Source organism: Lactuca virosa, chromosome 2 (genome assembly GCF_052849685.1).
Source record: "Lactuca virosa cultivar CGN04683 chromosome 2, Lactuca_virosa_CGN04683_v6, whole genome shotgun sequence".
Taxonomy (NCBI): Eukaryota; Viridiplantae; Streptophyta; class Magnoliopsida; order Asterales; family Asteraceae; genus Lactuca; species Lactuca virosa.
The window spans coordinates 199,815,603-199,842,474 of NC_136427.1; the positions used below are offsets into that span (position 1 = coordinate 199,815,603).

Consider the following 26,872-nt stretch of genomic DNA (forward strand, 5'->3'; position numbering starts at 1 on the left):
ACTTTCGAAGCAATGTGGTAAATCAAATGTGCGTACATGTCAGTACTTTTAGCATGACAAACTTACTACTTCCTTTAACCTTACAAGCCATTGTGCTCCTTCAACATTATTGAGTTTAAATGTAGTGTTTCTAATGTTTTTTTTAAGAAAAAATTTATTACCATATTGGGTTTTTCCACTGTAAATTATGTTGTTCAATTTGATTATGGTTTACATTTTATTCCTAACACATAAGATTTAATGATTATTGTATTTCATGTATTTTAGGATAGTTCGATGATTCGTATATAATTTTTTTTTCTCTATACACAACAATTTATATTTTATAGGGTTGTACAATACGAAATTTTAAAACACAATTTACTGTGTATGGAAAAAAATTGTCGTTTACAAATCAGTTCCCATTGTATATCCTTGTAGTATATAAAGTCATGAATACATACAATAAGATTTATGTGATTTTAAAACCCTTATATTATTCTATATATTTATAGAATTTAAAACCAGTAATGGTGTATAAAATGAGGTTTTAACGGCCAGAAACTTGAACAGTGGAGGCAGCGGCATTAGAGGACAATGATATCGAGGTATCAATTGGAATCTTTATATCATTTTCGTGAAACGTAGATCTTATTGGTGGTATTTCATCTAGAGATTTGTCACTTAGAAGCGTAACCACTTCAGACATTGCAGGCCTTGCAGAAACCTGTGACTGAGTGCACATCAATGCTATCTCTATGATCTTCATTACATCTTCTGCTGCATATTCACTAGCATCTAGTCTGTTGTCAATTAGATTCACATGCGTGCCACTCTCGTATAGATTCCAAGCCTATCATACAAAATAATAAAATAAAAGTTAATAAAATCTTTACAAACTTTAATATCTCTTCATATAATAAATCACGACATCACTTAATGGACCACAAATAAGAAATAACAAGTGAATGTAACGCTTTAGAAGACCATTGATCCTTGAGTTTACAATTCTTACATGATCAAGGAGGCTTTGATTAACTGATTTATCATCTATGACATCGTGGCACCTCTTGCCACTAATGATTTCAAGGACCACAATACCAAAGCTGTATGTATCCACTTTCTCAGACAATTGCCCATGAATAGCATATTCTGGTGCTACATAACCACTATCCCTGGTAAGATTTAAGATATTTATTAAGGACAGATTTTGATAAAGAGAATGAGAGAAGTAAGAGTTGGTAGACAATTAATGCATTCATTTAAACATACAAGGACGCTGCCAGTTTGGTGCTAAGATGAGTCTTGTCTTCTGGTAGGAGCCTTATCAACCCAAAATCTGCAATTTTGGGCTGTAGTTCATCATCAAGGAGAATGTTGCTCGTTTTTATATCCCTATGAATGATGGTAACATGATACTGTTCATGTAGATATGCAAGACCCCTTGCTGTCCCAAAGATAATCTCAAACCTCTGTCTCCAACTTAGGTTCCTTGATTTGTCACCTGTCCATAAAAAGTAACTTCAGCAGATGCAAAATGGAGATAAACTCGAAGAACTCATAAGCTAAATAAGATGCTTCAACTCACCATAAAGGAATTGATCAAGACTACCGTTGTTCATGAACTCGTGGACAAGAAATAAGAGAGGCCCTTTGCTACAATATCCAAGAAGACGAATAAGATGCCGGTGATGAACATTGCTAATGATCTTAAGTTGATCATTGAAGTGTATTTTTCCTCTAGTGGAGGACATAACTGTTTTTTTAATTGCAACAAATCCCCCATCTTTTAGAATGCCCTACCATACACAAACAGTGAAGTGAAGTAAATGACCATTTTGTCAATCATGGGTTCATGCGTAAAATGGTGGTTATTACAATTTATCTTTTAAAAGATACAATTATGTCATTAATCATTATTCTAGTTAGAAATATATATATTTCAACCGTAGTATTACCTTATATACTTCACCAAACACACCACCTCCAATTTTGCACTCGTCACTAAAGTTTTCAGTGGCTACTTTTAAATCATTGTAGCTATATCTTGCTGGACCTTGCAGCAACTCAGTTGATCCAGTTGATTTATCTTCAGATTGGGAAACAAAAACTTAAGGGAACATATCAGGAAGATGTAAATATGCTCAAAGAAATTAATTAAACAGTTCTATATTACAAAATTCCATGCTAAATGGTGAATTTGTTGTTTACCTTGTTGGAGACCACTAGTCTTTTTTGATCTGAGACGCCGTACGACAAATGCAATTACAAGCAACAGAAAGCATACACCTCCAAAGACTCCCCCAATTATGGATCTCTTCTTGTTTGAATTTCCTATACAGCGTAGATATGAAAAGAAATATTCATCAATACAATAGTTTAAACCCAGTAACTTGAAAAAGGTGGTTTCTAAAAGAGTAGAGGTCTCACCATCCCAAAGAAGAGGTGTAATATTAGTCGTCTGGTTTAGCCCAAAAAACGGAGTGTTGGAGTACCTCATAAAACAACCGTTGTTAAAAGCCCACCCATTAGTGCTAGGAAGACAATCATCTAAAGAACTATATCTTGAATTCAAACAATCTTCACAAACACTTTGGCTTAAGTTTAGATTGCATTGGGCAATCCCGTAAACTGTTCCAGAACGATCAGGTAAAGCCCTTGTGGAAACTGCATAAAAATCTGATGTTCTTGGTGTTGCTGTTCGAAGGTCTGATATCAATCCTTCTACCGTTTTTTTGAACTCTGTTTGCTGAGGCGATTTTGTATTACCACATATTTCAATACCACCCGGATTGTTGGCATCCGCATAGAAGTTATAATTCTCGTACCTATACCAAAAGACTAACTATCATAAAGACACCAATGATTTCATAATAAAGTAAGGACTAAGGACTCACTAAGAAAACCAAAAACAAAAAAAAATCATATTCATGCAATTTTATACGAGGTTGAATAATTTAGAAACATTAAATTTATCTTGATGTAAACACTTGAAATACAAAATTTCTGAAGTTGACTTTCATTGGGAAATGGATTATATACATTTTTTTAAAACAATAACAGATGGATCGCATCAAAAATGGAAACGAAATTAGAGAGTTTTTTTGTAAACATAGGTTCCTTTTGCTTTCTCTTTGTAAAAATAGGGCTGTTTCATTTCTCTTTGTAAAAATGCGGTGGCGGCCCCATCAATCCACCCAAGGTTTCAATCTTGTTTTCATTTTCAACCTTTTACTTTTTAATTTTTAAACTTGTAACTATAATCTTTATATTACTTTCAGTTTTAATATATATATTTTATATCTTAATTATTATTTATATATACTTTAGCATTTCTGTTTGATATTTATTTTAAACGTATGATACTAAATGCAAAAAGAAAAATATTAAATCAACGTGTTTACTATATTAATGCATGATATATATATATATATATATATATATATATATATATATATATATATATATATATATATATATATATATATATATATATATATATATATTTTAGCAAACAAACAAAATTAATGGTTATATTATTCAAAAATAAGATGATTCATAACAACAAAAAATCTAAAAAAAAAACGTTGATTCATTTTTAAGTAATCAAAAAAATTACTTTTATGTCAATTTCAGTGAATATCAACAAAATCATCGTAAAAATGAAACATCTAGATATTTTTTCGGGATTTTTTTATGAATTATGTTATTTTTTGTTTAGTGATTCATTTGTTTTGATCGCAAAAAAAATATACCGAAAAAAAAACTTTTTACGTTCCTACCAAAAAAATTCTTACCTTCTTACCGCATATATATATATATATATATATATATATATATATATATATAAATGCATAAAAAAAATACCAAGACATCATAAAACTTTTTTTTTGAATTTTTTTATCAAAAAAGCGCAGCATTTTTTACAATTTCGTTGAAAAAAAAATTAAAAAATCAGATTTTTTTTTTCTGTAAAAAAAAATATATTTTTCAAAAAAAAATTTCAACGATTTTGACCTAAAAGTTGCGATTTTTTGATACAAAAGTTTTGTGATCTCTAAGTATTTTTTTATGCATTTTAATGATTTTTAGGGTTTTTTTTAGGGTTTTTTGTTTTCCATAGAACCTATATATATATATATATATATATATATATATATATATATATATATATATATATATATATATATATATATATATATATATATATATATATATATATATATATATATATATATATATATATATATGTTTTGTGTTGTTTTCAAAAGGAACAGCACCATTATATTCGAAAATTATAATGGAAATGGGAGGTCTAAGCAGATCTATGTTATAAAATGATTTGAATGATTTTTTATTGTTGAAATATACATATATGCATAAAAGCAAACTAAAACTAAATAAAAATAAATTTCCAGGGTTTGTATATGATTTGTTTTTCAAAATACAACTTAATTTTTTACCATGAATTGTTAACTTTTAGAGTAAGAATTGTTTCTCTTTTTTAACCAAAATTAAACGAAAGAGGAAATTATTATTGTTTCTCTCCATCCTAATATTTCTTTAATATACAAAAAAAATAATAAAATAAAATAAATAACAATAATAGTTAACTAATATTTTTTTAATATGCAAAAAAATTAACAAAATAAACAACGTATTTTACTTCTTTTTAGCTATAAGTACAAATCAAGGTAATTTTTTAAAATGTTCACTTCAACATAAATACTAATTAATTATTCTATTATTAATTACCATACTTAAAAATAAAAGAAGATAAATATGACAGTAACCTAAAGGTTCAGAATAAAATTTCAAAGAGTTAAAATTGAAAATCTAATAGTTGAACGGTGGATTGGTAGGGCCACTGACCCATATTTACAAAATAGAATTCAAACCTCACTATTTTTACAAAGAGAATCCAAAAAGACCCTATTCTTACAAAAAAAAAAAAAAAAAAAAAAAAAAAAAAAAAACTCTGTAATTAGACAAAGTCATATACAAGTAATTAAAAAGAAATCTAAATATCACAAGAACCTGAGATCGCAGTCATTGTAAAAAGCATGAGCTCCACTGCCACGCCCACAAGCTCTCAGCAGAACGACAGCATGGTCAAAACAAGCAACACAATTGGTGGTTGAGACATATCCCCGGCATGAGGCAAGGCCCCAAACTGCCTCTCCATTGATCAAAGTTCGTGCAACAGCATAGTGTACACGGTTCAACAACAGCTGCCGGCGGAGGTTAGAAAGGGTGGTGTTGACATTTTGGAAGAAATATTTTGCGTTCATACCGTAAAATTGACTACAATAATATCTCACCATAGTGCTATTTCTATCGGTAGACTGTGATGTCACTGGCTTTGCCATGGATAGGAACATCATCACCACCATTAGACTAGCCAGCAACCATGAGAACCAGCTTTTTTCCACCTGTTTCATGTTCATCTTCTGTACTTCTGTTATTTGGGTTTCTTCTTAAAAAATTGAAGTTTGGGTAATGAAAGAAGACAAATGTTCTTAAAAGGCTAAAATATTACAACGGTCAACAACGGATGTTGAAAATGGGTCTTGTAATTTTGACTTTGAGGCATTTATATAAGGGTAAAGTAAAAACAATCGTCAATTTCACGTTAATTTTTTTTAGTAATTAAATTCATATATCTTTTACGTAATTAAAATATGTATTTTTTTTTTGGGTTACATTAGGGCAATCAATTAAGGTTAAAACGTGTAAGATTCGAATATAAATTAACCTTTTTTTTTTTTTTTTGTAATTCAATATCTTTTATTTTTCCAACAATACTATTCATCTTTAATGGTAATTATTTACTATATCTCTTTTCTCTTTATTAAGCTGTAATTAAGGTATTTCCGCTTAATGTACTTCTGATTTAACGTAAAGTAAAACTCATGATTAAGTCATTAAGCTTACTGGGCTCTCCTGACAAAATGGATGTGGAGGTTTAAAACGGAAAATGACTCTCTTTGGAGACGAGTGATTGGTAGTATTCATAGATGTGAAAGGAAACCTATTCACTCTTGGGCTAAAAAATCACTCCCGGGCACTTGAAGTAGTATTGTCAATGTCTTCTCGACACTTGGCAATATTGATATTGATGTTTCAGATATTTTTGAATTTCAGGTTGGGGACGGAAAGAAAATTTTGTTTTGGCTAGATGACTGGCTAAAGAACGGGACTTTGGCAGTGAAATTCCCTTCTTTATATGCGTTAGACTAGAGGAAAACTTATCTTTTAGGTGACAGATGGGTGAATGACGTTTTCTCGTGGGCTTGGAAGCGGAAACCCAACAATTCTCAGGAGCTGCTGGAATTGAAATCTATTTTTGATGTTACAAGGATGGTTGTGAGATCCAATGGGCCCGACACTTGGAGATCAAGGTTAACTGTCGATGGTTTTTTCCGTGTATGCGATCTTAGGGCCCTCATTGACAGTAAATTGACTATCCTGATAAATAATCTCACGGTTTGGCTTCACTTAGTTCCTATCAAGTGCATTAGCTTTGTTTGGAGGGCTTGTATGGGGCGTATTCCTACTGCAATAGCTCTTTCCAGGAGAGGTATCAACATGTCTTCTATTTCCTGTCAAATATGTTTTAGTGGTGTGGACACTGCGGATCATATTCTCTTGGACTGTCCGATTGCTTTTGATTCCCTGCGCTGGATTTTCAATTGGTGTGACATTTCTATTCAAAGGTTCCTTTCGATTTCAGATTTTGTTAATTTTGCTGCCTCATGGGGGAACTGTCCAAAAAAGAGAAAAATATTTCTTGCTATCTGCTATGAGTTTCTATGGTGTATATGGAAAGCAATGAACGACGTTTTGTTTAACAAAATCCAAGTGAACTCTTCAAAGTTGGCGGATAATGTGATTTCTATGGTTTTTAGTTGGCTGAAATATAGGGGTAATTTTGGAAATTGTAGATGAGAATGTTGGGTTTGTTCCCCTTTTGACATTTTGTAAGTTTTGTTTTTGTTTTTTCTTTTGTGCCCGGTCTTTTTCCTTTAGGCCGTGGTTTTAATAAAATCCGCCGGTTCCAAAAAAAAAGTCATTAAGCTTACGTATTTTGTTTTTATTTTTTTTGTTTTTTGTTTTTTTTGTTTTGTTTCTTTTTGTTTTTCTTTTTTATTTATTAATTTTTTTAGTAAACTCTTTTAGATTTGATTTTTTTATTAATAATAATATTATTATTATTATTTTAATATATCTATTTTTTAAAACATGAACAATTATATGCATGTTTGTGTGTGGGTTTTGTATACGAACGAATGAATTCTATATATTGTATAACGATTATAAAACATCGATACAATATAAACGATTTTTAATTATTATCGTTTCTTTTGTTTGCCTTTTGTCTTTTATTTTTAAATTCTAAGAGTTATTATAATTCTATTATTTTTTTGTTTACAGAATGCGTACGTTACACTACGAGTTATTAATGTCTCCATTTTTTCTTTCTTACTGTCCTTATGATGAGGTTGAGGTGATGCTGGAATGAGGGTGAAGATAATTTAAGAAAATAATATTAAATTTACAAAAATAAAAAATAAATAAAAACATAGACAATCGCAATATAGTTATTTTCATGTATAACACATACGAAAATCACAAGAAAAAATAACACAGGTGTAGTTCGAACTAAAAAAAATATAGGAAGGAAATGTGATCACAATATCTACACTTAAAAAATTAATAATATTCTTTAATATTAAAAAGATAAAAAAAACAACTACATAACAAACAATCAGTTAATTAGAGAGACGCACTAGTAATTTGGTGGGGTGTATAAATTATTCTAAAAAATGTTCTCATATATTTTTCACTCGGATTCTCATTGTGAGGGTAAGAGTGGTATTGGTTGAAGGTGAAGGTGAGGGGGAGCGAGATTGATTAAATAAGTCTTAGAAAATAATATAAGTAATTCTGAAAAAATAAATAAATGAAAAAAAACATAGCCAATTACAATAAATTTTTCATATATAACTGTTGGTACGAAAATTGCTACAAAAAATAACACATGTATAATCCGAAAGAAATAGTCTGAACGAACAAAAAATAAACATTTTTAATTGTATTAATAACCATAAGAATAATATATATATATATATATATATATATATATATATATATATATATATATATATATAACAAATATTAAAAGGAAAAAATACTAAAAAAAACAAAACATCAGAGATGCACCAAACAGTTGAGATGCATAAAAAATCTGGTTCACTTATTTATAGGGATTTCCTAAAAAATACCCAAAATTCTTAATAAAACTCCCACGTCAAATCCATCTAATCATGTTTTATTTTTATGTAATTTTTATTATTTTTATTGTAATTGTGTTTATAATTATTAATATTTTTTTTATTTAATCAATTATTTAAATTTAACTTATCTTATTATTTATTTTTTTTATTTAGACTACATTTCCAATTAAATTACATATTTTTCTAATTTTATTTTGTTACCAATTTATTTTTAAATAGGCCTTCTTCAAATGTACATTTAATGTTGTTTTTTATTTATATTTTTAACATTTTTTTGGTTTACATATTTAATCATAACCCTTTGATGTCTTGTTTGTTTATCCGAAACCGGTTTTTAAAAAATTGAATCATCCAAATCCTAAACTTTTTGTTTACAACTTATTTTATTTAATCCGAAAACGATTATACAGTATTCTGAAAACGTAAAAAAAACATATGTTATTTAATACATAAATTGTTAAACGTGAAAATACATATGCTATTAAATCCTAAATTGGTTATATCGATATATTATTCAATTACTTTTAGAAAAATTTATTTAATATACCAATACAAACTTATTACTCAACTTTTTTATGTACCAACAAAGAGGATTATTACTTATATTTTTGTTTTTATACCAACATAAATAGTTAGTATATATATATATATATATATATATATATATATATATATATATATATATATATATATATATATATATATATATATATATATATGAGTGGCGTTAATAAAAAAATTTGAAACATTATAAAAAGTTAAAGAAAGACTGGAAAAAATAGAAAGTTTAAAAAAAATATAAACATGAAAAACGTAACTAAAAATTATACAAAATTTAAGAAAGCTCAAAACGTTTTAATTTAATTAAAAAAATCCTTGAATCGTGTAAGTAAAAAGTGTTTACAAGTAATAAAAAACTTAAAAAGATTAAAACGTTCAAAAAAATAAATATGAATCAACTACCTACAACGTAAAATAATAAATGAATTTTATATATATATATATATATATATATATATATATATATATATATATATATATATATTCTAATAAAAAAATAGTTTTATTTTCCTTTTGACATGTGTCACCTTATTAGACCTTCTAATTAATGCATATTTTATTCTTCTTTTGCCATATGTCACCCTATTATGTCTCCTAATTAATATTTGCCACTTTTCAACTTATTGATTCTTCATTTTAAATTTCAAAATTTAAATTTCTCACTCTATCTACGTTAAATTAATAACATTAAAATAAAATTAATACAAATTATAAAGTGATATAATTACACATATTTATTTAAATCAATGATTATAATTTTATATAACTAAAAAAATCTCTTAATTAATAATTTATTTAAAATAATTTATTAAAAATAATTGATTAATAACTTTGAGTTTAGTATAAAAGTTTAATTAAATTTTTAATCGTGGTTCCCACATGTTTATATATATATATATATATATATATATATATATATATATATATATATATATATATATATATATATATAATGTGATTGATTAAACTTGTGTACGGAAAATGATGTACTTTAAACATCGAGTTTATTTAGCACAACAATATGATATAGTTATATTACCCGCTAAAATGTAGGTCTTTCTTGTATATATTTAACCCAATGTTCATTTAAAATAATTATTTATGTAACCGGCCAATTGCTTTTTGCACCTTTCTTATTTAATTTTCTGTTTTTTTAGTTGTTTTCTTATTTTTATAGCTTTTGTTTTTGACTTTTTCTTATTTTTCATTTTAACATTTTTATTAAATACATATTAATATTATGATTGTTAATACTATTAAACTTTTTTTTTGAGACTATTTCGTTCGGACTATCTTTGTGTTATTCTTTAATAGAAAATTTTGTATCCTTATATGAAAAAAAGACTATACTTTCATTATGTATATTTAATTTTTTATTCACTTATTTTCTCAAAATTATTGATAGTTTTTTCTTAGAATTATTTAATCAACATAACCAATCTCACCCTTACCTTCACCTGAGTATCACTCTCACATTCACACTGACAATGCGAGTGAAAAAAAGATAAAAATATTTTTTAAAACTATTTATGTGCCCCCTTAAATTACCAGTACATTGCCCTGATAAAAAAAATATTTTATTAATTCAAATTATTTTGTTCGGACTATCTATGTATTGTTTTTTTCTAATGATTTTCTTACATTCACCCGGAATCACTCTCACCCTCATCACAATGACAATCCAAGTGAATAAATGGAGACATTAATAACTCATATCCAGTCAAAAATAAAATAATTAAGATGGATATATTAAGTGTTAGAATTTAAAAATAAAACACAAAACACAAAAAACAATAATAATCGAAATGATCTATATTGTGTCAATATTTTATAATCGTGGAAAAATATATATAAGAGCATTGGATATGGGTCCAATGTTATAACATCCAAAATTGTCACATCACATGTCAACACAACAACAACTAGAAGTGGGGGTGGTGTACATATGTTATAACATGTTATGTTATGATGTAGAGAGAGAGGAAGAGAAAAAAGGAATTGATTGGTTGATGAAGGCGTTGCATTCTGTCGTCGTTACAACGAGAAGCAACATAACATACCCTTAACAAGCATCAGGGATGGTGTTCATGGTGTTATAACACCATTTTCTTTGTCACCTCAGCTATAACATCCCCTTAACATGTTCATACCACATGCTCTAATACAATCATTTGTAATGAAAACTCTAACACAAACATACACATAATTATTCATATTTTTTAAAAGCTAATATATTCAATATGTAGAAATAATAATAATAATAATAATAATAATAATAATAATAATAATTTTAAAAAAAAGTCAAATCAAAATGAATTTATTAGACAGAAAAAAACAATATAAAAACATAAAAGAAATTAGAAAAAGGAATAACAAAAAAATAAATAAATAAATAACCCTTAAAACAAATTAAGAGAGGTTTGACATATGTCAAATTATAACAACGCTACAACAAACTGATTTAATCAGGTATTTATTGTTTAGATACTAAGGTTGTGTATGGCGCGCCACAACTAGCTTATTTTCGAGCTCTTTTATGTTGTCGTATTTGGTAAGCCAAAAAGTAGCTTATAAGCTAGCTTTTTGAAAAACTACTTAGACTAGCTTTTTAGAAGCTTTTTTAAAAAAAAATTCCAAATACACCCCGTAATTAATTATAGAAACACATACTCTTACATGTCCTTTTATGTTATTTTATATATTTCAGCTAGCTTTTCAGCTAGTTTTACCAAACGTTATTTTTTATCAGCTAGCTTTTCAGCTATCAGCTACCTTTTCAACTATCAGCTAGCTTTTCAGCTAACAACTAGTTTTTCAGCTAGTACGCCAAGCATAGCCTAAAGGCTATAAGATGTGGTGCGGATAGCACCACATTCCACCTAAGCTCCATCATCCTCCACCTCTTTAATTTTCATTTTTGCTATTGAACCTAGAAAAGATAAGGTGTGGTGTTGATGGTAAAGAGAGAAAATAGAGAGAGAAAGACACAAAATCATTTTTGCATCCTATTTTTCATCATTGGAAATGCACCGGCGGTGAAAAAATAGGTCCGGCACGGTGTACACCACCAGTAAAACATGCCACCTCAGCTTACGACCGGTAAAAACTGAGTGACACCGTCCAACCTAATATGATCATCTACCGACTACGCATCATATAATTAGTCACTAAGGGTCGCAAATCAGACAATCGAATTTTGTCATTAAGGGTTGTCGGTATATTGAGTTCTGGAAATACTACAAGTTGATTGACTAATTATATGATGGTTGTCACTAAGGGTCGCAAATCAGACAATCGAATTTTGTTTTTGTTTGATACGACATAACATGACAATCTTTAACGTAACATGAACACGACATGACATGATGTCATGTTTTCTTTAACTAACACGAAAATGAATCAATTAAAAATGACAAATACGACACGACATGACAAATATAACATAAAAATAAAAATTAGTATAATTAATTAATATTTAATCATACACAACACAATAAACAAGACAAACACAAAATCACAACAAATAAATGCTAAATCGTGTCAATTTTGTGTCAAATTTTAAACACGAACACGACACAAACACAAATTCAAATTTCAATTTCGTCCCAATTTTGTTTCGTGTCGCTTATTTTTATCGTGTCGTGTTATGAATTGCCACCCCTAATTATCACTTACAGGTCACTAACCATAAAATAAAAATATTTAGTTTCATAATGTGTATTAGTGACAAAAAGTTATGGTAGTTGATTTACTGCCTAACGTCTAAGAAGAGTTGTTATTTTATTTGAGACTTAACGACAAATAGAGACTTAATGACCAAAAATAATGGTCATTAATTATTACTCGTTTTCAAACCGATATTGTGACAGGCATAATAATGGTCAAAAAGTACAACATGAAAAACAAATTAGAATATATATATATATATATATATATATATATATATATATATATATATATATATATATATATATATATATATATATATATATATACGAGAGCGTTCAATCGAAAACATTTTTTATCACGAGAACATTTGAAAAACAAATTTGAAAAACACAATTTTTTTAATTAAAATTATAAAATAATATTCATATAAATCAAAAAATAGTTACAAACAATTAAAAAACTCATGTTTTCTTTAACTAACACGAAAATTAATCAATTAAAAATGACAAACACGACACGACATGACAAATATAACATAAAAATAAAAATTAGTATAGTTAATTAATATTTAATCATACATAACACAATAAACAAGACAAACACAAAATCACAAAAAATAAACGCTAAATCGTGTCAATTTTGTGTCAAATTTTAAACACGAACACGATACAAACACAAATTCAAATTTCAATTTCGTCTCAATTTTGTTTCGTGTCGTTTATTTTTATCGTGTCGTGTTATTAATTGTCACCCCTAATTATCACTTACAGGTCACTAACCATAAAATAAAAATATTTAATTTCATAATGTGTATTAGTGACAAAAAGTTATGGTAGTTGATTTACTGCCTAAAGTCTAAGAAGAGTTGTTATTTTATTGGAGACTTAACGACAAATAGAGACTTAATGACCAAAAATAATGGTCATTAATTATTACTCGTTTTCAAACCGATATTGTGACAGGCGTAATAATGGTCAAAAAGTACAACATGAAAAACAAATTAGAATATATATATATATATATATATATATATATATATATATATATATATATATATATATATATATATATATATGAGAGCGTTCAATCGAGAACATTTTTTATCGCGAGAACATTTGACAACAAATTTGAAAAACACAATTTTTTTAATTAAAATTATAAAATAATATTCATATAAATCAAAAAATAGTTACAAACAATTAAAAAACTCGCTAACTAACACCACACACGACCCAACCAACACCACCCACCACCACCACCCATCACTAACCACCACCACCAACTACCACCCACCACCTATCACTACCCACCACCCACCACCACCCGCCACCACCATCACCACCCAACCACCACCACCTGCCACCACCACCCACCTCCACCACTCATAACCACCGCCCGCCACCACCACCAACAACCACTACCTACCACCCATCACCACCACCCGCCATCACCACCCCCCACCCACCACCACCACACGCCACCACCACCCATCACTAACCACCACCACCAACCACCACTCACCACCCATCACTACCCACCCACCACCACCACCGCCGCCAACCACCTCCGCCACCACCATCAACACCCACCACCATTACCACCCAACCACCACAACCCGCCACCACCACCCACCTCCATCACTCATCACCACCGCCCCCCACCACCACCAACAACCACTACCTACCACCCATCACCACCACCCGCCACCACCACCACCTACCACTACCTACCACCACCAACCACTACCCACCACCCATCACTACCCACCACCCACCCACCACAACCACCACCACCACCACCAACCACTACCCGCCACCACCACCCATCACTACCCACCACCACCAACCACCACCCACCACCCATCACTACCCACCACCCACCACCCGCCACCACCATCACCACCAACCACCACCCACCACCACAACCACCACCAACAACCACCCGCCACCACCATCACCACCCAACCACCACCACCTGCCACCGCCACCTGCCACCGCCACCAACCTCCACCACCCATCACCACCGCGTGCCACCACCACCCACAACCACTACCTACCACCCATCACCACCACTACCCACCACCACCACCCATCACTAACCACCACCCACCACCCATCACTACCCACCACCACCACCACCAACCACCACCCGCCACCACCATCACCACCCACCACCATCACCACCCAACCACCACCACCCGTCACCATCACCCATCACTACCCACCACCCATCACCACTCACCACCACCCGCCACCCTCCACCATAACCACCACCACCCACCACCACCACCACCAACCACCACCCGTCACCACTACTCATCACTACCAACCACCACCCACCACCCATCACTATCCACCACCACTACCACCCGCCACCACGACCACCCAACACCCACCCACCACAACCATCACCACCACCAACCACCACCCACCACCACCATCACCACCCAACCAGCACCACTTGCCACCACCACCCACCACCCACCTCCACCACCCACACCCACCAACCATAAAAACCATCACCCGTCACTATCACCACCACTTGCAACCACCCACCCACCCACCACCACCACCCCGCCTGCACCACCCGCCGCCACCACCCCACCCCCACCTACAAAGATTTGTTATTGTGTTTTTGATTCAATAGGTTTTGTCTTGTATATAATCACATGTGATTATATGTATCGAGTCACATGTGACTATATGTATCGAATCATATATGATTTATATGTTATTAAATACATATAATCGCATGTGATTAAATACACGTGAAAAACTAGTGAATCGAGAATGTAAAAATGAATATTGTCCACGTAAATCATATGTGATTAGATACATATAACTAAATGTGATTATATGTATTTAATAAAATATTATTTACGTGGTTGTATTTATTTTGTGTTTTTGATTTAATAATTGGCATCGTGTATTAAATCACATGTGATTATATGTATTGAATCACATATGATTTATATGGACAATATTTTTTTTACGTGTTGATTTAATAGTTGTTCTTGTGTATTTAATCACATGTGATTATATATATTTAATCATATATGATTCGTATGGAAAATATTTATTCTTGCGTCGATTTAATAATTGTTCTAATATATTTAATCACATGTGATTATATGTATTTAATCACATATGATTTATGTGGATAATATTCATTATTTCTTTCTCAATTCAATAGTTGTAGTAATGTACTTAATCATATGTGATTATATGTATCAAATCGCATATGATTTATTTTGATAATATTCATGAGTCAATATTTTTTCTTATGTATTTAATCATATGTGATTGTATGTATTAATCACATATGATTAATGTATAAAAAGAAAAATTATTTAATCAAAAACGCGAAAATAAATCTTGTGTACAGAAATCATATGTGACTAAATGTACAAGAACAACTATTGAACAAGAATGTGAAAATGAATATTGTCTATATAAATCATATCTAATTAGATACATATAATCTAATGTAATTAAGCACACAAGAACAACAACGGAATCGAGAACGCGAAAATAAATATTTTCCACATAAATTCTATGTGATTAGATACATATAATCACAAGTGATTATATGCATTTAATCACATATGATATATGTGGACAATATGTATCTTTGTGTTCTCGATTCAAATAATTGTTTTTGTGTATATAATCATAATAGGTTACAACCCGTGAAATCACAGGTAAAAAATTTATATAATTTTATTAAATTAATACTATAAGATATAAGTTTTGTTTAAACTTTTATATTGATTATTATATATTTATTTATTTATTTAAATATCCGATGTTCGTTATCTATGTGTGACATTTAATAAAATTATGACTTAAAGAACAAAATATAAATTTGAATAAAGTGTAAAAAAAATATATTCAATCATGCAAATAACATTTATTTTGTATATTAAATGGTATATCCACAAGTTGTATTCTGATCGAATTGCAAATTTAACTAAACCATATAGAACTTTAGGCATTTTTATTACACAAATTGCAAATTAAAATGCATTTTTATAATATCCATACAAACACGGGAATTTTGGCATCCACACTATAGACTTTGAAAATTTAACCCTCCATTAAAAAATCAAAAGTGAATATAATATGAATACATACAAATATACAATGCAAAAGTAGAAGATCTTCCTATCATTAATTAATATAATAGTAAATTAGGAAATAGAGAATTACTCCCTTTTCGATATCATTTACATATAGTCTTCGAAACATACCCCTCTATTATTCTCATCTTCCTCTCCACCCTTCAAAAATTAAACAAAACACAAATAGAAAAACCATGATAATATCATCTTATTAGCCTCGTCTAATCTACTCTTTTCTACTTTCTTTAACCAAAACGCAATGAACATGAGCAAAAGGAGATATAATAGACAGTGTTCTAAAAGGTGCGCCATGGCGTAAGGCGTGGCTTCGCCGTTACGAAAAGCCTCATAACGTTCATTTTAGGCGTGACACGTGGCAAGGCGTTATATGACGCGTTATGGCGTGTTATGGCGCGTGTTTTTTCGTTTGAGACATGTTTTTTTTGCTCTTTGTTATGTCTTTTCTAATCGGAGATACAAGTATTGTGTTTTTTGTTAACATTTTGTTATTAGTTATTGATCTAACACTTCTAAAAAGTGTTATATTTAATATAAATTTATATTTATGTGGTAATATAATTTTAAATTAATACAAAATCGTCGCCTTACATCACGTCTTGAAAAACGTCATGTCTCGCCATGGCTCTTTAAGCTTGAGGCTTGGCCTTGCCGCCACGCCACGCCTCACGCCATTTTGAACCTTGATAATAGAGCATTCAGAAACGAAAACTGGAAACTTGTTGGCTAGCCATCAACATACCCAATCAAGAAAGTACTTCAGAAACTAAAACCGGAAACTCGTGTTTAACCAATTGAAATAGTTTCTAGTTTTCATTTTACCCCAAAACCCTTTTGTCATACTTACATGTGGTGACTTATGTAACATGAATGCTTTATAACATGAAGAAATTACAATTTGTCAATACCAGGTCAAGAAATAACATGAACAAAGTACAATTTATCATACACCTTTATAAGAAACCCATTTGAAGCTTCACAAGTGATGTTCATAACGAAAAAGAAAAATGTAAATTTACCACCTCCATAAGCGATGCTATTGCCATCCCAATATCATCCAACATGAAATGTGGGATTTAAAGCTTTGGTGTACTCTTCCATGACATAAAAATGAATTTGGAGATAATTATAGCAAAATTGCTTGCCATGGATTTTTTTAACCCAAAAATCATTGTTCCTTAAAAACACGAAAATCAATATTACATCTCCTATCAAATAAGGATATAAGGAACAAATTTAAAAAAAGTTAATCAATTTCAAACAAATTACCAAAAAAGTTTAATGAAGTTAATCAATTTCAAACAAATTACCAAAAAATTTACCCTCTGTCGTTACATTGATGTTTGAGGAATCTTTTTAGCTTTGAGAATGTTATCAATGACAATCAAAAACCAAGAAAAGCATATGGTGACTCTGATGCCGGCGAGGGTGTATGGAAAGAAGAAAATGGAGGAATGTTAATAATCCCTGAACCAGAAGTCTTTTCCATTGATTCTCCAAATAACTTCTAATTGGTAGTGGAGGTGGGCAAATTTGGCGGTGGGCTGAGATTGAGAGAGACGGAGAATATAGAGAATTAGGTTTTGGGGATGAAATGGAAAAGAATTTGTTCCAATCGTTTGGTAATCAGTCCACAGAAAAATAAATCAAAAAGCTTGGCGCAAAATCGTTGATCTTGATGCAAAAAAACACACAAAAAACGGTGAAATAAACGATAAAAAAAAAAGTTGTGTAGGATATACATAAAATAGCAGAAGTAAGGACAAAGAAGATGGAAGTAACACTTGTGCAGAAAAATGGAGATGGAGAGGGTAACGATATGGAGGCGTGACCAGAATTCGTGCAGTCCAGCGATAGGGTTTAAGGAGTGTGGTAAATAAAAGGAAAGAAGCCACAATTATTTTCGTCATAGATACCTTAAAGGGTAAATATGTAATTTAACTTTTAAGTAAAACATATAGAATAAGATGCCATGTGGATAAAAAAGACTCTTTTATTAGAACAGAGATGTGATTATATGTATCTAATCACATATGATTTATATAGACATCATTATTTTTTGTCCGTATAAATCATATGTGATTAGATACATATAATCACATATGATTATATGTATTTAATCATATATGATTACAGTGGACAAAGAACAATTATTGAATCGAGAATGTGACAATGAATCTCATCCACATAAATCATATATGATTGGATACATATAATCACAGTTTTCGACTGAATAATTGCTTTTGTGTAATTAATCACATGTGATTATATGTATATAATCATATATGATTTGAGGTAGACAAGATGCATTTTTTCCTTCTCGATTCAATAGTTGTGCTCATTTACTTAATCACATATGATTATACCTATAACCACATTTGATAAAATACATGAGAACAACTATTGAATCGACAAAGCAAAAATGAATTATGTCCACATAAATCATATGTGATTAGATTCATATAATCACATGTGATTATATGTATTTAATCATATGTGATTAGATTCATATAATCACAAAGCAAAAATGAATTACCTCCACCACCCATCACTATCACCACCACTTGCAACCACCCACCCACCTACCACCACCCATCACCACACACCACCACCACCAATCACCACCACCCCGCCTCCACCACCCGCCACCACCAGCCCACACCCACCTACAAAGATTTGTTATTGTGTTTTTGATTCATTAGGTTTTCTGTTGTATATAATCACATGTGATTATATGTATCAAGTCACATGTGATTATATATATCAAATCATATATGATTATATGTATCAAGTCACATGTGATTATATATATCAAATCATATATGATTTATATGTTATTAAATACATATAATCACATGTGATTAAATACACGTGAAAAACTAGTGAATCGAGAATGCAAAAATGATTATTGTCCACGTAAATCATATGTGATTAGATACATATAACTACATGTGCTTATATGTATTTAATAAAATATTATTTACGTGGGCCGTATTTATTTTCGTGTTTTCGATTTAATAATTGGCATCATGTATTAAATCACATGTGATTATATGTATTTAATCACATATGATTTACACGGACAATATTTGTTTTCACATGTTGATTCAATAGTTGTTCTTGTATATTTAATCACATGTGATTATATATATTTAATCACATATGATTCGTATGGAAAATATTTATTCTTCCGTCGATTCAATAATTATTCTAATATATTTAATCACATGTGATTATATGTATTTAATCACATATGATTTATGTGGACAAGATTTATGTGATTATATGTACCCACCACCATTACCAACACACAACACTACCACCAACCACCACCCATCAATACCACCACCATCCATCACCACCACCCATTACCACTGCTCGTCACCACGACCACCACCCATCACCCACCAAAACCACCACCACAACCCACCACCATCACCTATCACCACCACCCATTACGTATAGCCACTAAGATTGTATGTGATGGAATACATATAATGGCATAAATCATGTGTGATTATATGTACTTTTTATATGTGATTAAATACATATAATCACATGTGATTATATGTATCTAATCATATATGATTATATGTATCTAATCACATATAATTTAATCGCTTGTGATTATATGTATTCAATCATATGTGATTTATTTGGAAAATAGTTGTTTTTAATGAATCTTGTTTATATAAATCATATGTGATTAAATATATATAATCACATGTGATTATATGTATAATCACATGTGATTATATCTATTTAATCACATATGATTTATATGGATAGTATTTATTACTCATTTTCGATTCAATAGTTGGTCTCGTGTATCTAATCATATGTGATTATATGTATTTAATCTCATATCATTTGTATGGAAAATATTTGTTTCCGTGTTCTTGATTCAATAATTGTTCCCGTGTATATAATCATATGTGATTATATATGTATGTAATCACATATAATCTATAGACAAAAATTGTTTATAATTAAATACATTCACATATGAATAAATACAAGAGAAAAATTATTGAATCAAAAAAGCAAAAATGATTATTGTCCAAATAAATCATATGTGATTAGATACATATAATCACATGTGATTACATGTATTTAATCACATATGATTAAATTTGACAAAGAACAATTATTGAATCGAGAACGTGACAATGAATCTTCTCCACAAAAATCGTATGTGATTGGATACATATAATCACATGTGATTATATGTACAATCACATGTGATTATATGTATTTAATCACATATGATTATATGTGATTAAATACATATAATCTAATCACTTGTGATTAAATAATGAGAACAACTATTGAATCGGGAAAGCAAAAACGAACAATGTCCGCATAAATCATATGTGATTAGATACATATAATCACATGTGATTAAATGTATTTAATCACATATGATTTAGATGTACAATATTCACATATGGTTAACGTTGTAAAAGAACAACTATTGAATCAAGAATACAAAAATAAATCATGTCTACATAAATCATACGTGATTAGATACATATAATCACATGTGTATTTAGTCACATGTGATTATATGTATTTAATCACATGTGATTTATGTGGTCAGGATTCGTTTTCGCGTTCTTGCTTCAATAGTTGTTCTCGTGTATTTAATCACAAGTGATTAAATGTATTTAATCAAATACGAATAAAATGGACAAAAAATAATTATTGAATTGAGAACGTGAAAATGAATCTTTTCCACATAAATCATATGTGATTAGATACATATAATCACATGTGATTAAATGTGATTAGATATATTTAATCGCATATGTCATTATCGCGCTCTCGATTCAATAATTATTTTTTGTCAACTTTAATCATTTGTGATTAGATACATATAATCACATGTGATTATATGTATCCAATCACATATGATTTATATGAACGATATTTATTTTTGAGTTTTCGTTTCAATAATTTTTCTCATATATTTAATCATATGTGATTATAAGTATTTAATCGTATGATTATAAGTATTTAATTATATTTAATCATATGTGATTAGATATATAAATCATATGTGATTAGATTCATATAATCACATGTGATTTGATGTATTTAATCACATATGATTAATGTGGATAAAGATTTGTTTTCGCGTTCTTGATTCAATATTTGTTATTGTGTATATAATCACATGTGATTGTATATAGCTAATCCCATATGATTTATATAGACACGATTCATTTTTTCCAAATAAAATCATATGTGATTAGAAGCATATAATCACATCTGATTAAATGTATTTAATCACGTATGATTAAAGTGGAACAAAACAATTATTGAATCGAGAACGTGAAAATGAATCTTGTCTAGATAAATCATATGTGATTAGATACATATAATCATATGTGATTATATGCATTTAATCACATATGATATATGTGGACAATATTTATCTTTGTGTTCTCGATTCAATAGTTGTTCTTGTGTATATAATCATATGTGATTATATATATCTAATCATATATGATTTATATAGACATCATTATTTTTTGTCCGTATAAATCATATGTGACTGTATACATATAATCACATGTGATTATATGTATTTAATCAGATATGATTTATGTAGACAATATTTATTTTTGCGGTTTTGACTGAATAATTACTTTTGTGTAATTAATCACATGTGATTATATGTATATAATCACATATGATTTGAGGTGGAAAAGATTCATTTTTTCCTTCTCGATTCAATAGTTGTGCTCATGTACTTAATCATATACGATTATACATTTAATCACATGCGATAAAATACATGAGAACAACTATTGAATCAGAAAAGCAAAAATGAATTATGTTCACATAAATCAAATGAGATTAGATTCATATAATCACATGTGATTATTTGTATTTAATACATATGATTAATTTGGATAAAGATTTGTTTTCGCGTTCTTGGTTCAATATTTGTTAACGTGTATATAATTACATGCGATTGTATGTATCTAATCACATATGATTTAAATAGAAAATATTTGTTTTTTCCAAATAAAATCATATATGATTAGAAACATATAATCACATCTGATTAAATGTATTTAATCACATATGATTAAAGTGGAAAAAAACAATTATTGAATCGAGAACGTGTAAAAGAATCTTAGCCACATAAATCATATGTGATTAGATACACATAATCACATGTTATTAGGGTTCTGTGAACAACAACATAAAACAAGTAATGCCTACGTAATAGGAGAGTTAGTGCTCACCTCCTTGATCTTGAAAATTAGCTAGCATGAGCAAGATGGATCCTTGCCTTTCTGAGAACCTACACAATAATTATAACATTATTTATATAAATATCATTATTTTTTGTCTATATAAATCATATGTGATTAGATACATATAATCACATGTGATTATATGTATTTAATCACATATGATTTATATGGACAATATTTATTTTCGTGTTTTTATTCAATAATTGGTCTCGTGTACTTAATCACATGTGATTATATTTATTTTAATCACATATGATTTATATGCACAAGATTCGTTTTTGCATTTTCGATTCAATAGTGTTTTTCCTGTTTTAATCGCATTTCGTTATAAGTATTTAATCAATGCAATCTTCTATACTTTAAATATTCTGTATTTTTATATATCGTTTTGCCACTCAAAAAGTTGTTCTATTAATAATTTAATAAAAATATGTCTAATGAAATATTAATTTTAAATATTATTTTATTATAAGATAATAAAACTTGCCCACTAATAATTTAATAAAATTTTAACTAATGAAATATCAATTTAAGTATTATTTTATTATATGATAATAAATATCAAACAAAATGGTATATTCGGTGTATTGTATGATAATAATATTATGTCTAAAAACTCTTTGGATTCACTTGTTGTGCATAAGGACAATAAGATGAAATCAATTAAATATTCATGTTATATCAACATTTTATGTGGTACCGTCAGGTCTATTTTTTTTTATCATCATAGTCTTCCTTACTAGTCATGTACTGTATTTTTGATTCTCCCTATGAATAAAAAGATAGCATCAGTTTCAAAACCTCGATTTTGGAGCTCATGGACTAAATTGCAAATATCAAGTCTTTTTTCATGGAACAAAATAACTTGAATTGGATCGTATATTGAAGTAACCAATTATTTAAGTCTCCTTATCGATTAGCTATTTATTTAAAACCGGAGAAGAAAATCAAACCTATAAAACATTGTTTTTCTGGCAGCAGATCAACTCCGATCACCCCTAGTCGAGACATGGCAGCACCAGGGCTTCTTCTTTAATGGCGCAAGCTATGCTTACACCTCGATTTAAACGACGTCGTTTAGTCCCCGTCCTTTCCTCATCTACATCTCCTACATTGTTCAACTTCTTCTCCGTTGACACAATTTTCAAAGCTTCAAACATGCACAAATCTTAGTTTGATGTTCGCTTGTTACAGCAAACCAGAAAACCTCTATATCGTGAAGGTAGTGGCCGGTGAAACTAGATCGGGAATTAGATCGAGTTGTTTTCTGCATCACATCTGAACCGATGAAACCAGATCTGATGATGAAAACGAGATCGGAAAGGAGACGAGAAGGATATGATTTCCGACAAGGTAGTTTTCGACGATTGGAGTTGCTTTTCAGGCGGAAGAATATCAGAGGAATTAGAAGCTAGTTCAGGAAGAGAAGAGACGATTGGAGGTGGTTCGTGACGACGGTTCACGAAGATTCGAAGCGGTGGCACTCCGACGACGGCTGGTGGCGTTTCAGTGACGGTTGTTGGGGCTCCGGAGGCGGTCCGACAGTCTTGGTGGAGCACATATTATGAATAGTGATAAATAGAATACTATAAGGTTGGGGTGTGGGTATGATAGTGACGTATTTTTTTGATTATCTAAACAGTAAATTATTGTTGACTTGTTTACAATTGATCTCAAATGTTCTCAAAGTTAAAAATGTTCTCATTTGAACATGCTTCTATATATATATATATATATATATATATATATATATATATATATATATATATATATATATATATATATATATATATATATATATATATAGGGGAGCGTTCAATCGAGAACATTTCTTATCGCGAGAACATTTGAGAACAAATTTGGACCTTTTTTAATTAAAATTATAAAATAATATTTATATAAATCAAAAAATAGTTACAAACAATTAAAAAACCCACTAACTAACACCACTCACCACCCAACCAACACCACCCATCACCACCACCCATCACCACCACCCATCACCACCACCCATCACTAACCACCACCACCAACCACTAGGCCTGGCAATGGAGCGGCTTTTGACCCTAATCCGATCCAAACCCTTAAGAATTATATGGGTTTGGAGCATAGTTTTTGATTCGTTTACCCATTAACGACCCATACCCGCTAACCCTTTCATTAAAAGGGTCGGGTGTGGATCATCACTGATCCGATCCATTTATAACCCGCCCCGTATAAATTTTAGAATTACACGTTTATATTTTATCATGTCTAAAGTTTAACTTTAATTCTAATCGAAAGTGCAAAGGGAAAAAAGCCAAAGACCAAACTATTTTTACATAGGACTCGAGGAGTCAACTTCTAGATGGTCTATTACCAAGAATCATGGTATCATTTCATTAATATTTCATCAAGCAATCACTAATTTCGTTAATAAATCAATAAAGTCATTATCAACCGGAAGAAAATTTGCAATTGCTACTCTTTATCACCGTATTCAACATTCAAAAATCAATCGGAAGTTACTACAATAGTGAATTTAATCACAATCGAAAGTTATCGAGTATGTAATGCGTTTTCTAAATAAACATTTTTGTTTGGTTATTCAAAAAATCTACGGGTTATGGGGCGGGTTTGGATATCTATTGATTCGGTGGATGAGGGTATGAGTTTGATTATTCAAAACCCTGCGGGTTACGGAGCGGGTTTGGATTGGATTTTGATATTTTTTAAACGGGTTTGGATCAAGGTCGATTCGCTTGAAATCCGCCCCATTGCCAGGTCTACCAACCACCACCCACCACCCACCACCCACCACCGACTACTACCACCACCACCAACCACCACCCGCCACCACCACCACCATCACCACCTACCACTATCACCACCCAACCACCACCACCGACCTCAACCACCCATCACTACCGCCTGCCACCACCACCGACAACCACTACCTACCACCCATTACCACCACCCGCCACCACCACCCACCACTACCCATCACTACCCACCACCACCAACCACCACCCACCACCACCACCCATCACTAACCACCACCACCAACCACCACCCACCACCCATCACCACCCACCACCACCACCACCCGTCACCACCATCACCACCCACCACCCAACCACCCACCACCTGCCACCACCACCCATCACCACCGCCTGCCACCACCACCCACAACCACTACCTACCACCCATCACCACCACCCGCCACCACCACCCATCACTATCCACCACCACCAACCACCACCTACCATCACCCACCACCAACCACCACCCACCACCTACCATCCATCACTACCCACCACCCACCACCTCCACCAACCACCACCCACCACCACCATCACCATTATCACCACCAAACCACCACCACCCTCCACCACCACCCACCTTCACCACCCATTACCACCGCCCGCCACCACCACCAACAACCACTACCTACCACCCATCACCACCACCACCACCTATCACTACCCACCACTACCCGCCACCCATTACTACCCACCACCTACCACCACCCATCACTACCCACCACCACCAACCAACACCTGCCACCCATCACTACCCACCACCCACCACCACCACTACCCACCACCAACCCACCACAACCACCACAGCCACCAACCACCACCCGCCACCACCATCACCACCCACCATCATCACCACCCAATGTAACGCCCGCAGATTCGGGCTTGTCAATTTAAGGACAATGAGCGTCAAAAATGACTTTTTGATGGAAGATTATTTAGAAGGAGTAATCTTAACTAAGTTGTAGTATATGTTACAAAGATTCCGTACATATAAAGATCGCTGAATTCCGAGTTATAACGAAGAAGTTATGACCCGTCGAAGTTTCGCGACAAAACCGACACGACACAGCGCGACGTAAATAGTGAAGTTACGATAGAGCGATATTTGGCCTTAGCGATCTAAACTAAAGTCGTAGAATATGTTAAACCGAGAGCGTG

General features: G+C 31.3%; 1 protein-coding gene across 2 annotated transcripts; it reads right to left on the reverse strand.

Moving 5' to 3' along the window:
* Window positions 1-378: 378 nt before the first annotated feature.
* On the reverse strand, window positions 379-5,465 carry LOC145160003 (cysteine-rich receptor-like protein kinase 2). 2 transcript variants are annotated; one of them, XM_079079060.1, is made up of 9 exons: window positions 5,301-5,465; window positions 5,017-5,210; window positions 2,410-2,807; window positions 2,191-2,313; window positions 1,938-2,068; window positions 1,568-1,778; window positions 1,252-1,483; window positions 995-1,154; window positions 379-832 (listed from the first exon to the last, which is right to left on the reverse strand). In XM_079079060.1, the coding sequence occupies exons 1-9, from the start codon at window positions 5,424-5,426 to the stop codon at window positions 530-532; spliced, it is 1,878 nt and encodes a 625-aa protein (XP_078935186.1). In that variant the 5' UTR covers window positions 5,427-5,465; the 3' UTR covers window positions 379-529. The 2 variants fall into 2 exon arrangements, with proteins under 2 accessions (XP_078935186.1, XP_078935185.1); XM_079079059.1 differs by having other exon boundaries at window positions 5,017-5,465.
* Between the last annotated feature and the right edge of the window lie 21,407 nt (window positions 5,466-26,872).